Below are 12,132 nucleotides of genomic sequence, written 5' to 3' on the forward strand. Positions count from 1 at the left end.
CACCAGTCTTTCTATATTCATTTAGAACAGCTCCCAACATGCAGCACGTCCAGGGATGAAATGAGGGCTGATACACTAGGTCTTGGCACATGTATTGCCCTCAAGTAAAGCCTTGCAGCTGCAGGTGGCCATGGAAAGAGTGTGTGAGCAGCGCCTTTTTCATGATCGTATTTAGATGAAGAATAACGGATGGCCTCGGATTTTCTAAGTGCGTTTCTTCCTCACACAGCACAATGCAGGGGCAACAAGAAATAATCCAGCAGTGCCTAAAAAATGGATATTGCAGAAACCGGAAATTGAGGCAGAGTCTGTATACAAACTACTCTCTTCAGTTTATGAAATTCTCTTCAGTTTATGAAATTTAAAGTTGGACAGGAAGATCCTACCAGTATTCACATAAAGGAGACACAGTCAAATCTAGGCACAATAAAATACTATTTTTGTTGCTCCAGAAATGGAATTCTAACAATCTGGGTTCCTGATTAGTGCAAGGTGAATATATTGCCACCAGACAAATACTAGGTGTTGATGAAATAACTCTTGTTCAAAACTGAAAATTAAAAAAGAAAAAAGGTAAGGAAAAAACTCCACAATACCAAACGAAATCATGACAGTATGGAGGTTTATTAAAAAAAAAAAAAAAAAAAAATGGAAAAAGAAAAGAGAAATGCACTGCCATCATAAAACATCATAGGAAGAGTTTTTAAGCTTGGAGATCCCACGTGTTCACAACATGAACCTACAGCACCTTCTGACTCCTACTCTTCCACACTCGGTGCTTCCTGAAGGCAGAAAATAGGTTATGTCACCTTTAAATCCCTACCACATCACTGATACTGAAACACATCAGTTCGACTGCAGAATTTTAAAACTTTCCCCAGGAAATGTTCTGAATCCAGAGTTTACATTCCCACAACAAGAGCATCAGTCTTCTCACTGTCTCAAACAAGCTGGAAACCTGATGATGGCAGAGAATGGTAGTTATGTATAGAGATGTGCTAATGGACCTGAAACTAGAACTTAGGGCTGTTATGAGTAGAGAAAATCAGTTTTTCAATCCTTTTTGCCAATAAGGTGCTAAAAGCCTTTAGATTGTGCAGTAAAACACACTGATATCTTTTGCAATCTATTTCCAATAGAACTTCAGATATTTAATGTAGGACTCTTTTGCAGAAAATTCCATGCTAGCTTTTGTTCTAAAATCATTGAGTGGGTAACAGTATAGGCTCTGAATAGAGATGACCTGAATTCAAGTACTAATCTAGTATGAAATCACAGCCTGAATAATACAGAGCTTGTCTCTATTAAAAAAAAAAAAGAAGCAAAACCAAACTAAAAAAATCAGCCAGGTATGGTGACATGCCCCTGTAATCCCAGCTTCTTGTGAGGTTGAGGCTGGAAAATCGCCTGCAGCCAGAAGTTTGAGGTTGCAGTGAGCTGTGATGGAGCCACCACACCCTACCCCTAGCGACAGAGTGAGATCCGGTCTCAAAAAATACCACAAAATCGTGTGAAATTAGTCAGATCATCTTACTAACCAAGTTTTAGTTTTCTTATCAGGAAAACAGGTTGTGGTAAGGTAAGTGCTTTGCTCAGTACTGCTTAGCAACTGCTTCCTGTCACTTCTTAGCTCAACACAGGACAAATGAATGAAACGTGAAATAATATGCGCATTTATTTTATTCTTCACTAACACTAAACTATCTCTCAGTCTGTAGCAATAATATACATATATTTATACATACAAATTGGTAGAAAATCGAATATTCATGATTTTAAATTTGACAAACAACTCTCAGGTAAAAGGTAGACTATTATACTGACTTAAGATTTCATTTAATTAGTTAAAACTTGTAATAAAGGAATACTTTACATGAGACTATTAAAAAAGGGTCAGTAACTTATTGTAAATAAGTCACTAACTGTAAATCTGACTGCGCTATTAGGCTAAGGTGCAATGGAATAACTTCTAATACCACAGAGGGAAAGGGAAAGAAGCAATCAAACGAAGCACATAATTCACATTGAAAGAAACAGATTTATCCTAAAATGGTCAATATCAGCATTCAAACAAAGCAATTTTGCCACTTCTACTTAAAGCAAATCACTTTGAGTACACCATAGCTCACTTAAACACACACTTCTCGAAGCAGTGCTATTTAAGCAAATCCTTCTGTATAAAAACCAAACCTGTAACTATTATTTACCTTGCATCCAGTAAAAGCCAAGAGATTTAAGGTAAGGACATTTTCTAATCTCATACCCATGTTAAAATTCTCAACTCTGCTGATATATAAAAAAAAAAAAAAGAAAGAAAAGAGAAAGGGCTGGAAAATAAACCCAATTAGGGATGGTGAATGACAGAGAAATCAGTGGCTGACGTATGGAAAAACCCATAGGAAAGTGAATTTTAGTCCAAGGAAACAAAATGTCTTCTCTGAAGGGACTGTGAAGAGTAAAGGCAAACACACACTTGTTTATTACGTGTCTCCTTGTCTTGTATATACCAGGAAGCCATCCACCATGCTGGGTATCTGGAGCACCAGGAATACTGTCAACATATTCACAACAAGAGAACACAATGTCTATTTGCCAAAAACATCTAAAATGGTGGTTAAGACAGAAATGTGGATGATATTTTAAAAATTAAATTTCTCACGTTTTATAACAAACTCACAAAAAGTAACATTGTCTAAAATTACAATATTTTGCATATGCTAAATTGAATGGCGATATTAGATAAGATCTTCTGCAACTGTGGTGTCAAAAATCTGATAGCAAATTTTCTGTTCCATTCCATTTGTGACATTATATGACTTGATGAGGCATTCTAACCACGGATATGCATCTACAAATAAAAAAATGGTATTTAATCATTAAAATTAAATAAATAACTCCGAAATATGTATCTAAGCATAATGCTGAGCAAGAAAAATTAACATTTAATTTAGTTTGAAAAGTAAGTACATGCCCTTACCAAATTTAACATTATTAAATATGCTGCAAATACATACTGGATTCATGTTATTGTTATGCAGCATTTGTGACTAGTTTGAATTTTTTTTTCCAACAGCAGATAAACACAATTAAATCTGGAATCTTCACAATGTTTTATAGCAAATGTCATAAGCAACCTCATCCCCAATTTTCATTCCGTTTTTCCGGCTGTATGCTACTTACATCTTTGTTTTTTTTTTCTTTTTTGTTTCTTTTTTTTTTTTTTGGAGACAGAGTCTTACTTTGTTGCCCCTGGTAGAGTGCCCTGGCATCATAGCTCACAGCAACCTCAAACTCTTGGGCGCAAGCAATTCTCTTGCCTCAGCCTCCCAAGTAGCAGGGACTACAGGCACCTGCCACAATACCAGGCTATTTTTAGAGATGGGGTCTTATGCTAGCTCAGACTGTTCTCAAATTCATGAGCTCAGGTGATCCACCGGCCTATGCCTCCCATAGTGCTAGGATTACAGGTGTAAGCCACCATGCCAGGCCTCTTTTTTCTTAACTGAAAGAAATGGAACCTAAACTTCAAATGAGCCCAAGCCCTGATATAAGTACAGCTGGAACTCAGATCAGGTAGCAGATGTAGAGCCCAGGCAGTGCTGGCAGCCACAGATGCCATTTCCAAGCTTTAGTTATAAATACAGTGAATCTATTTATAACTTCTAGAAAAGGTTCCTATGTTTTTTCAAGTTTCAAAGGTATTTCATAAAGCACTCGATATTGGCAAGGGTGAAGCAAGAAACACACTCTCTCACACTGCTGGTAGAACAAGAAAAAGAAAATATTTTTGACAAGTAATCTGAAAGTATGTATCAAAAGCCTGTGCTTCTTTGATAAAAAGTTTTAATTCCAGAAATCTACACGAAGAATTCAAATGACCAACCCAAATGAAAATTGACAACAAATAAAGGTATTGAGGTTAAGCTTTGTTACATATGAATGAGAACTCCTATCATTCTGGAACTGTTTGTTAAAAAGATTGACCAAGGGGGCCAGGTGTGGTAAACCTAGCACTCTGGGAGGCTAAGGAGGGTGGATAGCTTGAGACCAGCCTAAGCAAAAGCAAGACCCCGTCTCTACTAAAAATAAAAAAATTGAAGTGAGAGGATCGAGCTGGAGGTTGCTGTGAGCTATGATGCCACAGCACTCTACTCAGTGCAACAGCTTGAGACTCTGACTCAAAAAAAAAAAAAAAAAACTAACCAAGGAAAGTAAAATCTGATTTAAAATAACTCAATAAAAATAAAATCAACAGCAGCCAAATCTGCAGCTGGGACAATTTCTTACTTATATAAAATTGTTAGAAGAATCTAATTATTGGAATATCATTTAGATCTGCAGTTTCAACAGAAGCAGAAGGAAAGAAGGAAAACTCAGAGGCAGCAGAGATAATCAGCAGAATCGTATCTAAAGATTGAGCTAACTAATCAAATGGTCATAAAGAAAACAAAGTTATAAAAAAATCTAGTGAAACAAAAAACCTGCAAAGTCTTAATATGAAACAGAAAATCCACCATTGATTAAACTGGATAATGGAAGTCTGTAACAAGAAACATTTCTTGCTAATATTTCACCCCTTCTGGTTTGATTTCAACTAATGTTTGTGTGTATAAAATACAGCATCAAAAGTGTCTGTGATCAAAACTGCCTCTCTCTGTTGTACTTAAATTATTTTAAAATTTTTTCATTGTAGGAATTATGATTCATACTGTTTTTATGCCAGCCACTGACTTTATCAACAGGTGGGTCACACAATGATCATTCACTGGTTAGTAATTCAGCTGGATTCACTGCTTTACTGCTTTCAGAATTCTAGAAGTCCACAGATTAGATATATCCAGGTGCTATTTTAAATAAAGGAAAGAGTGGGGAGTGTAAAAATTATTGCCTACCAATTTTTATTCTTGAAGGACAAATCATATCCATAATCATATCCACACTTTTCTGAAGGTCATCATCATTTAGAATTTCTGATGCTGGAATTTGGAAGAATTTGTCCTTGAAAAAAATCATATGGTAGAAAAAGGAAATTATATTAATCTTTTTAAAAGTTATAATATAAAATTATTTAAATATTATCTAATTTAAAATAATCTAGACTATTTCACTCTACCAAGACTGCAGAATTCATAAACTAAAGTGCTGGTCTGAACTCTAAAATCTGATTTAGTACTTTAATCTTAAAATAGCTTTGAGATAAATATAATCAAGTTAAATTATTACACTTTGACTTAATAATGATGATTAAAAAACTAGCTGACTATACTTTTTGTGTATAGAAAAACAAATTTTATGTTAAGTTAAAAAAGATAGAATATATACTATCTATCTATGTATTTTTTTCTCCTCTACTAGATTATAAATTTCAGGAAAGAATTGGGCTTGCTTTGCTCAGTCTTTTTTTTTTTTTTTAAATCATAGCTGTGTACATTAATGCAGTCATGGGGTACAATGTGCTGGTTTTATATACAATTTGAAATATTTTCATCAAATTGGTTAACATAGCCTTGATAGCATTTTCTTAGCTATTGTGTTAAGACATTTATATTCTACATTTAGTAAGTTTCTTATCCATGTATTTCCATCACATCGAATAGAACCTGGTAAACAGCAGGCATTCAATAAATATTTAAATGGTCAAAGGGCTCAAGCAGGTGGAAGAAAATTCTCAACCTTACCTCAGATTTCTTTTCTAATGTATGTAATAAAATATAAATAAAACTTGACCCTAAGGCTTTTGCTCTTACCTGTTTGTGGGAGATCTAAGCTTTTAGCATGTCACACTTAATAGAAGTGTTTTTTTGTTCGTTTGTTTATTTGTTTTGTTTTGTTTCTTTTTGCCTGAGATCATTCTGGATAGTCTAATGATGTCAGTTAGGGTGGGGAGTCTGAAGCGTGATTAAAAAACTAGCTGACTATACTAGCTAGACCTCAAGAGGGGCTGAAGACTGAGATCAGCCACTGTGGGCAATCACCACACCTCTGTGATGGAGCCCAATAGAAGCTCTTGACATCAGGTTTGGTTGAGCTTTCCTGGTTGGAAATATTCCAGGTGTAATGTTATATAGTATTGTAGGGAAAGGTAAACAGTCCACAACATTGAAGTGGAATGTTTACTGAGGAGAGAAGACAAACAAACTCTATGTTTGGAACTTTCCTAGACAGTACCCTATGTACTTCTCTCCTTGGTTGATTTTAATTCATATCCTTTAGCAGTAATAAACCCTAACCATGAATATAACAGCTTTCAGTGAGTTCTCTGAGTCTTTCTTCTGAGTTATTAAACACTAAAGGTGCCCTTTTGGACTTCCAAACTTACAGCTGGTAACAGGATGGTCTTGTGGACTGCTTCACACAATGGTATCTCTGAATCAAAGTAACTTCATTTCCTTGATTATGAAATGTAAATATTTAAAAAGTATGGTGAAAAACACATGATGCCTAAATAATGTGGCTAAACCTCTGAATTACAGCCCTGGAGCAGAACTTATGAGTGGGAAGGAGAACACCTCTCCCTTCAAATCTCTGTACCTCATTTTTTCACTACTCAAATATTAAGGTTTACAGTGCCAAATGAAAACAAGAGATACAAAATTTAAAATTTATGTGTTTACATTTTGTTTAAACTTTTAAGTTGCCTTAAATACTTTTGAAATAAAGTAGGTTTGAGTAAATATATTAAAATTTAAATATTTTTCAGTTACAAATATCTTTACTACCTCTGTTACTTACAGAATCCATGAGAAATGCTTCTAATACTCCTGTTCCATCATCAAGAGTGAACGTCATAACAAATACATATTGGAGGGGTACAATACCGAGTACTAGTGAAAGAAAAGAAGATCAAATCATATGAGCCTCCTATTCCTTATTATCAAGGTAAAGTTAAAATTCTTTTGTGAGTTCAAGAGATAAAGAAAAACTTGACACTATCCGAAATGTAGCTAGCATGGGAGTTGAACTGGAGGACACCCAGCTGTTGTTTGCTGCAGATCTGCTTGCACGGAGAGTAGTGGGAAATCCCTCACACATTTGGGCACACATGTGTTTTCACCCCCACAGACACTCAACCTTTATCAAGATCATTTAGCAGATTCATTCTGGAACAATTCATTATACCCCCACTGGGACAATGTCTCATATTGTAAACAAGCAAATATTTTTTGATTAAATATTAACATAATCTATCTTTAAAATGAGTTGGTACCTTGATAGAAACCATGTAATTCAGCAGTTCTCAACCTATGGGTCGCAACCCCTTTTGGGGTCGAACGACCCTTTCACAGGGGTTGCCTAAGACCATCGGAAAACACATTACAATTTATAACAGTAGCAAATTACAGTTGTGAAGTAGCAATGACAATAATTTTATGGTTGGGGGTCACCGCAACATGAGGAACCGTATTAAACGGCCGCGGCATTAGGAAGGTTAAGAACCACTGATGGAATTCTTGAAATGCAACTCATTGCTTATTAGTCTTATGGAAAACTGAAATGCCAGAATGTTTTTTAAAAAGTAGCATGCAGTTAAATATTTTTTAATATGCCTCTCTCCTGCTTTGTATTATAAGCATAAAGGACATACTTTTTTTTTTTGTAGAGACAGAGTCTCACTGTACCGCCCTTGGGTAGAGTGCCGTGGCGTCACACGGCTCACAGCAACCTCTAACTCTTGGGCTTACGCGATTCTCTTGCCTCAGCCTCCCGAGCAGCTGGGACTACAGGCGCCCGCCACAACGCCCGGCTAGGACATACTATTTTTTAAGAAACATTGTCTGGTTGAATGAATAAAAATATCAGAATCTGGGATTTCATAATTTGATGAGGAAGAAAACAAAGACACCAAATCACATGAGAATTCATAGATTAAGATGACTATCTTTGGAAATGGAAGACATCATATGTTTACAGAATGTTATATACTAGCTTCCATCTATATAACTAGGACTAATTAAGGGGACAAGGCGGAATAATAAATTAGAACACAGAGACATAAATTAGGGCACTTACGAGATATTGTTAATACATAGGAACCGATTTTTAGGTTTCAAAAGGTCGCAATAGTTTAAAACTTTCAACTAAAACAAGTTTGAACTTAAAACCTACCCTGAGTGATCACACAAACAAAAAACAAAAACTACATTAAGAATTGGATAAGGTGGCTCAGTGCCTGTAGCTCAGTAGTTAGGGCACTGCCACATACACCATGGCTGGAGAGTTCAAACCTGGCCTGGGCCAACTAAACAACAATGACAACTTCATTGAAAAAATAGCCAGGCGTTGTGATAGGTGCCTGTAGGCCCAGCTACTTGGGAGGCTGAGGCAAGAGCATCGCTTAAGCTCAATTTGAGGTTGCTATGAGCTGTGATGCCACAGCACTCTACCTAGGATGACATAGTGAGACTCCATTTCAAAAAAAAAACAAAACAGAATTGGATAAGGAAATCGAGCTTGATATCAAGAAGTTCATGAAAAAGTAATCTAGGATTGCACCAGAGCACAAAGAAAACATGAAACAACAGTATCACACAACTGGATACACAACTATACAATAACTATACAATAAAATTTCAGGTTAGCAGAATCTGAGTGTACAGTTTTAGGGAAATAATAATGGTCCCTACATTCTGAATTGGCCAAACTGTATCTGCAGCACCACATCCAGCATGAGTGCCAGATTTTGAGAAGGGCACAGGGGAAGTGGAATGTTTACTGAGGAGAAGAAACAAAATAGTGACGAACGTGGGAAAGTACCACAGGAAGTGAGGAAGCCTGCTTAAAGTAACAGGATTCAAGGAAGGCTTGAGAGATACCTTCAAATGTACAACGTCTGTTTATCTTATAGAAGGAATTAGGAATACTCTAGTCTAAATAATTTTAGTACACAGAACTTGGCCCATGTTAAAGTTATAGATAGGCAGATTTTGCTTCACTATTAATAAATGCCTAAAAATTAAGAGGACATGCTGCCTTGTGTGTAACGAGTACCCTGTCACTGAAGGAGTTATAAATAAAGGTTAGATGACCACAGTTACGAATGTGATATAAAGATTCCTTTTGTTCCAGCTAAAGACTTGTGTGGGTGAAAAGTTTTAACAGTTCTCTCTAAAACTCTTCAGTCCCAAGGTACCATGAGCTGAAGAGATTTTTCAGAACTAGTATTTATGACAGATGGCTAACATGAAAACAAATTATAAATTTTTTTTAATTAAATCATAGTTACATACATTAATGGGGTACAATGTGCTGCTTTTATATACAATTTGAAATATTTTAATCAAACTGGTTAACATAGCCTTCACAGCATTTTCTTAGTTATTGTGTTAAGACATTTATATTCTACACTTAGTAAATTTCACATGTACCCTTGTAAGATGCACCGTAGGTGTGCTCCCACCTGTTACCCTCCCTCCACCCAACCCCCCCCTTAAGATATGAATTGTGATTAAGAAGTATTGGTGGATGCTTAAAAGTGACTGTTCAAATATTTTTAACATTTACTCTATATACTTATTGCAATCACTGTGAATAGTTTCTCTTAAATAAATTTAAACTTTAACTTAGCCTTATATATTCACAAATATTAAAATATAAATCAGTTAGAGGACCTTAAACACAGATAGTCAAAATTGCAAGGCATACATATTTAGCTAACCTTCTGCCACCGAAGTCGGATTCCATGATGTTTTATCAACAAGGGAATTTAGATTTTGTATTGGTCTCAAATTAGAACACTGCTTACACCTGCAATTAATAAAATAAAAATTTGAAAATAGTTTAATTTTTAAAAATTTCATAATAGCATAAGGGTATATATAATTAGGTTACATTGTTCGCATTTGTACAGAAAAGTCTAAGTCGTGGCTGTGTCTTTCACTCAGGAAGTGTGCCATAAACCCATACACTGTTCCTACTGGGTAGGAACCCGCCACGCCCTTTCCTCTTCTCTCCTCTTCAGGTATTTGAGTTTTCTCTCAATATGAGCGCATTGTTGTTAATGTACGAGTTTCAAATTAGTATGCGATACTTGTTTTTCTGTTCTTGTGATAATTTATTTAGAAGAGTCTTCTCCAAATCCACCCAAGCTGTAACAAAATCTTCATCTTTGTTATGACTGTATAGTATTATTTTTTCTTTTTTTTTTTTTTATTAAATCATAGCTGTGTACATTTATGTAATTATGGGGCACCATATACTGGTTTTATATACAATTTGACATATTCTCATTACCCTGGTTAACACAGCCTTCATGGCATTTTCTTAGTTATTGTGTTAAGACATTTATATTCTACATTTAGTAAGTTTCACATGTACCCCTGTAAGATGCACCATAGGTGTAATCCCACCAATCACCTTCCCTCCGCCCATTCTTCCTCCCGCCCTCCCTTTCCCCTTTCCCCATATTCTTAGGTTATAATTGGATTACAGCTTTCATATGAAAGCTATAATTAGTTTCATAGTAGGGCTGAATACATTGGATACTTTTTCTTCCATTCTTGAGATACTTTGCTAAGAAGAATATGTTCCAGCTCCAACTTCTGCATAGCCAAGAACACAGTAAGTAAAGCAAACAGACAGCCCTCAGAATGGGAGAAGATATTTGCAGGTTATGTCTCTGACAAAGGTTTCATAACCAGAATCCAAAGAGAACTCAAACGTATTAGCAAGAAAAGAACAAGTGATCCCATCTCAGGGTGGGCAAGAAACTTGAAGAGAAACTTCTCTGAAGAAGACAGGTGCACGGCCTACAGACATACGAAAAAATGCTCATCATCCTTAATCATCAGGGAAATGCAAATCAAAACTACTTTGAGATATCATCTAACTCCAGTAAAGTTAGCCCATATCACAAAATCCCCGAACCAGAGATGTTGGCGTAGATGTGGAGAAAAGGGAATACTTCTATAGTGCTGGTGGGAATGCAAACTAATATGTTCCTTTTGGAAAGATGTTTGGAGAACACTTAGAGATCTAAAAACAGACCTGTCATTTGATCCTACAATTCCTCTACTAGGTATATATCCAGAAGACCAAAAATCACATTATAACAAAGATATTTGTACAGAATGTTTATTGCAGCCCAATTCATAATTGCTAAATCATGGAAGACTGTATACTATTCTATGGTATACATTTAAGTGCATTCAAGTGCATATGTCCTTATGGTAAATGACATTTTTGATATGGGGTGATACCTAGTAATGGGATTATAGGATTAAAAGAAAGGTCTACTTTTAGTTCTTTGAGGACTCTCATACTTCTTTCCATAAAAGCTGTATATTAGTTTCATAATTTGATTTACTTAATTATAACTTATTTTTTTTTTTGTTTAAGCATCTTTCAAACAGTGGTTCTCAACCTTCCTAATGCCGTGACACTTTAATACAGTTCCTCATGCTGTGGTGAGCCCCAACCATAAAATTATTTTCCTTGCTACTTCATAACTGTAATTTTGCTACTGCTATGAATTGTAATGTAAATATCTGATATGCATGATAGTCTTAGGTGACCCTTGTGAAAGGATCATTCGACCCCAAAAGGGGTTGTGATATGCAGGTTGAGAACTGCTGATTTATAAAAATGCTATTAAACAGAAGAGTGCTGTACCTCCTATATTGTAATATGATTATTTTCTAAAGAGAATTATCAAAAACTCTTCTATATAAGACAATAAAAAGGAATAAGATTCAGAATAAACAACTATGAATTGAGAATAAACGCTGAGTTACAGGCACAAATCATGAATTAGCTTTGCTCTTAATTTCCTTATTTGTTAAAATGAAAAAATTAAAGGAGATAATAACCTCTAAAGTTCTCTGATATTACGGCTTTCTGATATATATCTAATACCCAAAGTATAGTCAATAGTAAAAAATTATTTCACCTAGTCAGGTTAGGACTAGCAAGATTTTGAAATATTAATTATTTTAGAAAGTATATATACAGAAGTTTATAGTTTATGATGTCTAATACCACAGTCATCTTTTAAAATGTATATAAATCTAAAACTATACAATATATTAAAATTATACATTATTTAGTACAGCTATTTTTACTAATATGTGAAGATATTCTAGGAGTAATTTATTTTTTATTATGCATGATAATAATGTCTATGACCTTTTGATTAAA

The 12,132-nt window shown here is 35.1% G+C and overlaps 1 protein-coding gene across 2 annotated transcripts in view; it reads right to left on the minus strand.

The window, feature by feature from the left end:
* Positions 1-634: 634 nt before the first annotated feature.
* Positions 635-12,132, minus strand: part of POT1 (protection of telomeres 1) — a 71,117-nt gene continuing 59,619 nt past the window's right edge. For both annotated transcript variants that reach the window (XM_053553734.1, XM_053553733.1), the window contains 4 exons: positions 9,656-9,744; positions 6,733-6,824; positions 4,893-4,998; positions 635-2,848 (listed from right to left, as the gene is read on the minus strand). In XM_053553734.1, coding sequence (XP_053409709.1) covers positions 2,736-2,848; positions 4,893-4,998; positions 6,733-6,824; positions 9,656-9,744 — 400 coding nt within the window. In that variant the 3' untranslated portion in view covers positions 635-2,735. The remainder of the gene's footprint in view (positions 2,849-4,892; positions 4,999-6,732; positions 6,825-9,655; positions 9,745-12,132) is intronic.

Source organism: Nycticebus coucang, chromosome 11 (genome assembly GCF_027406575.1).
Source record: "Nycticebus coucang isolate mNycCou1 chromosome 11, mNycCou1.pri, whole genome shotgun sequence".
Classification (NCBI taxonomy): Eukaryota; Metazoa; Chordata; class Mammalia; order Primates; family Lorisidae; genus Nycticebus; species Nycticebus coucang.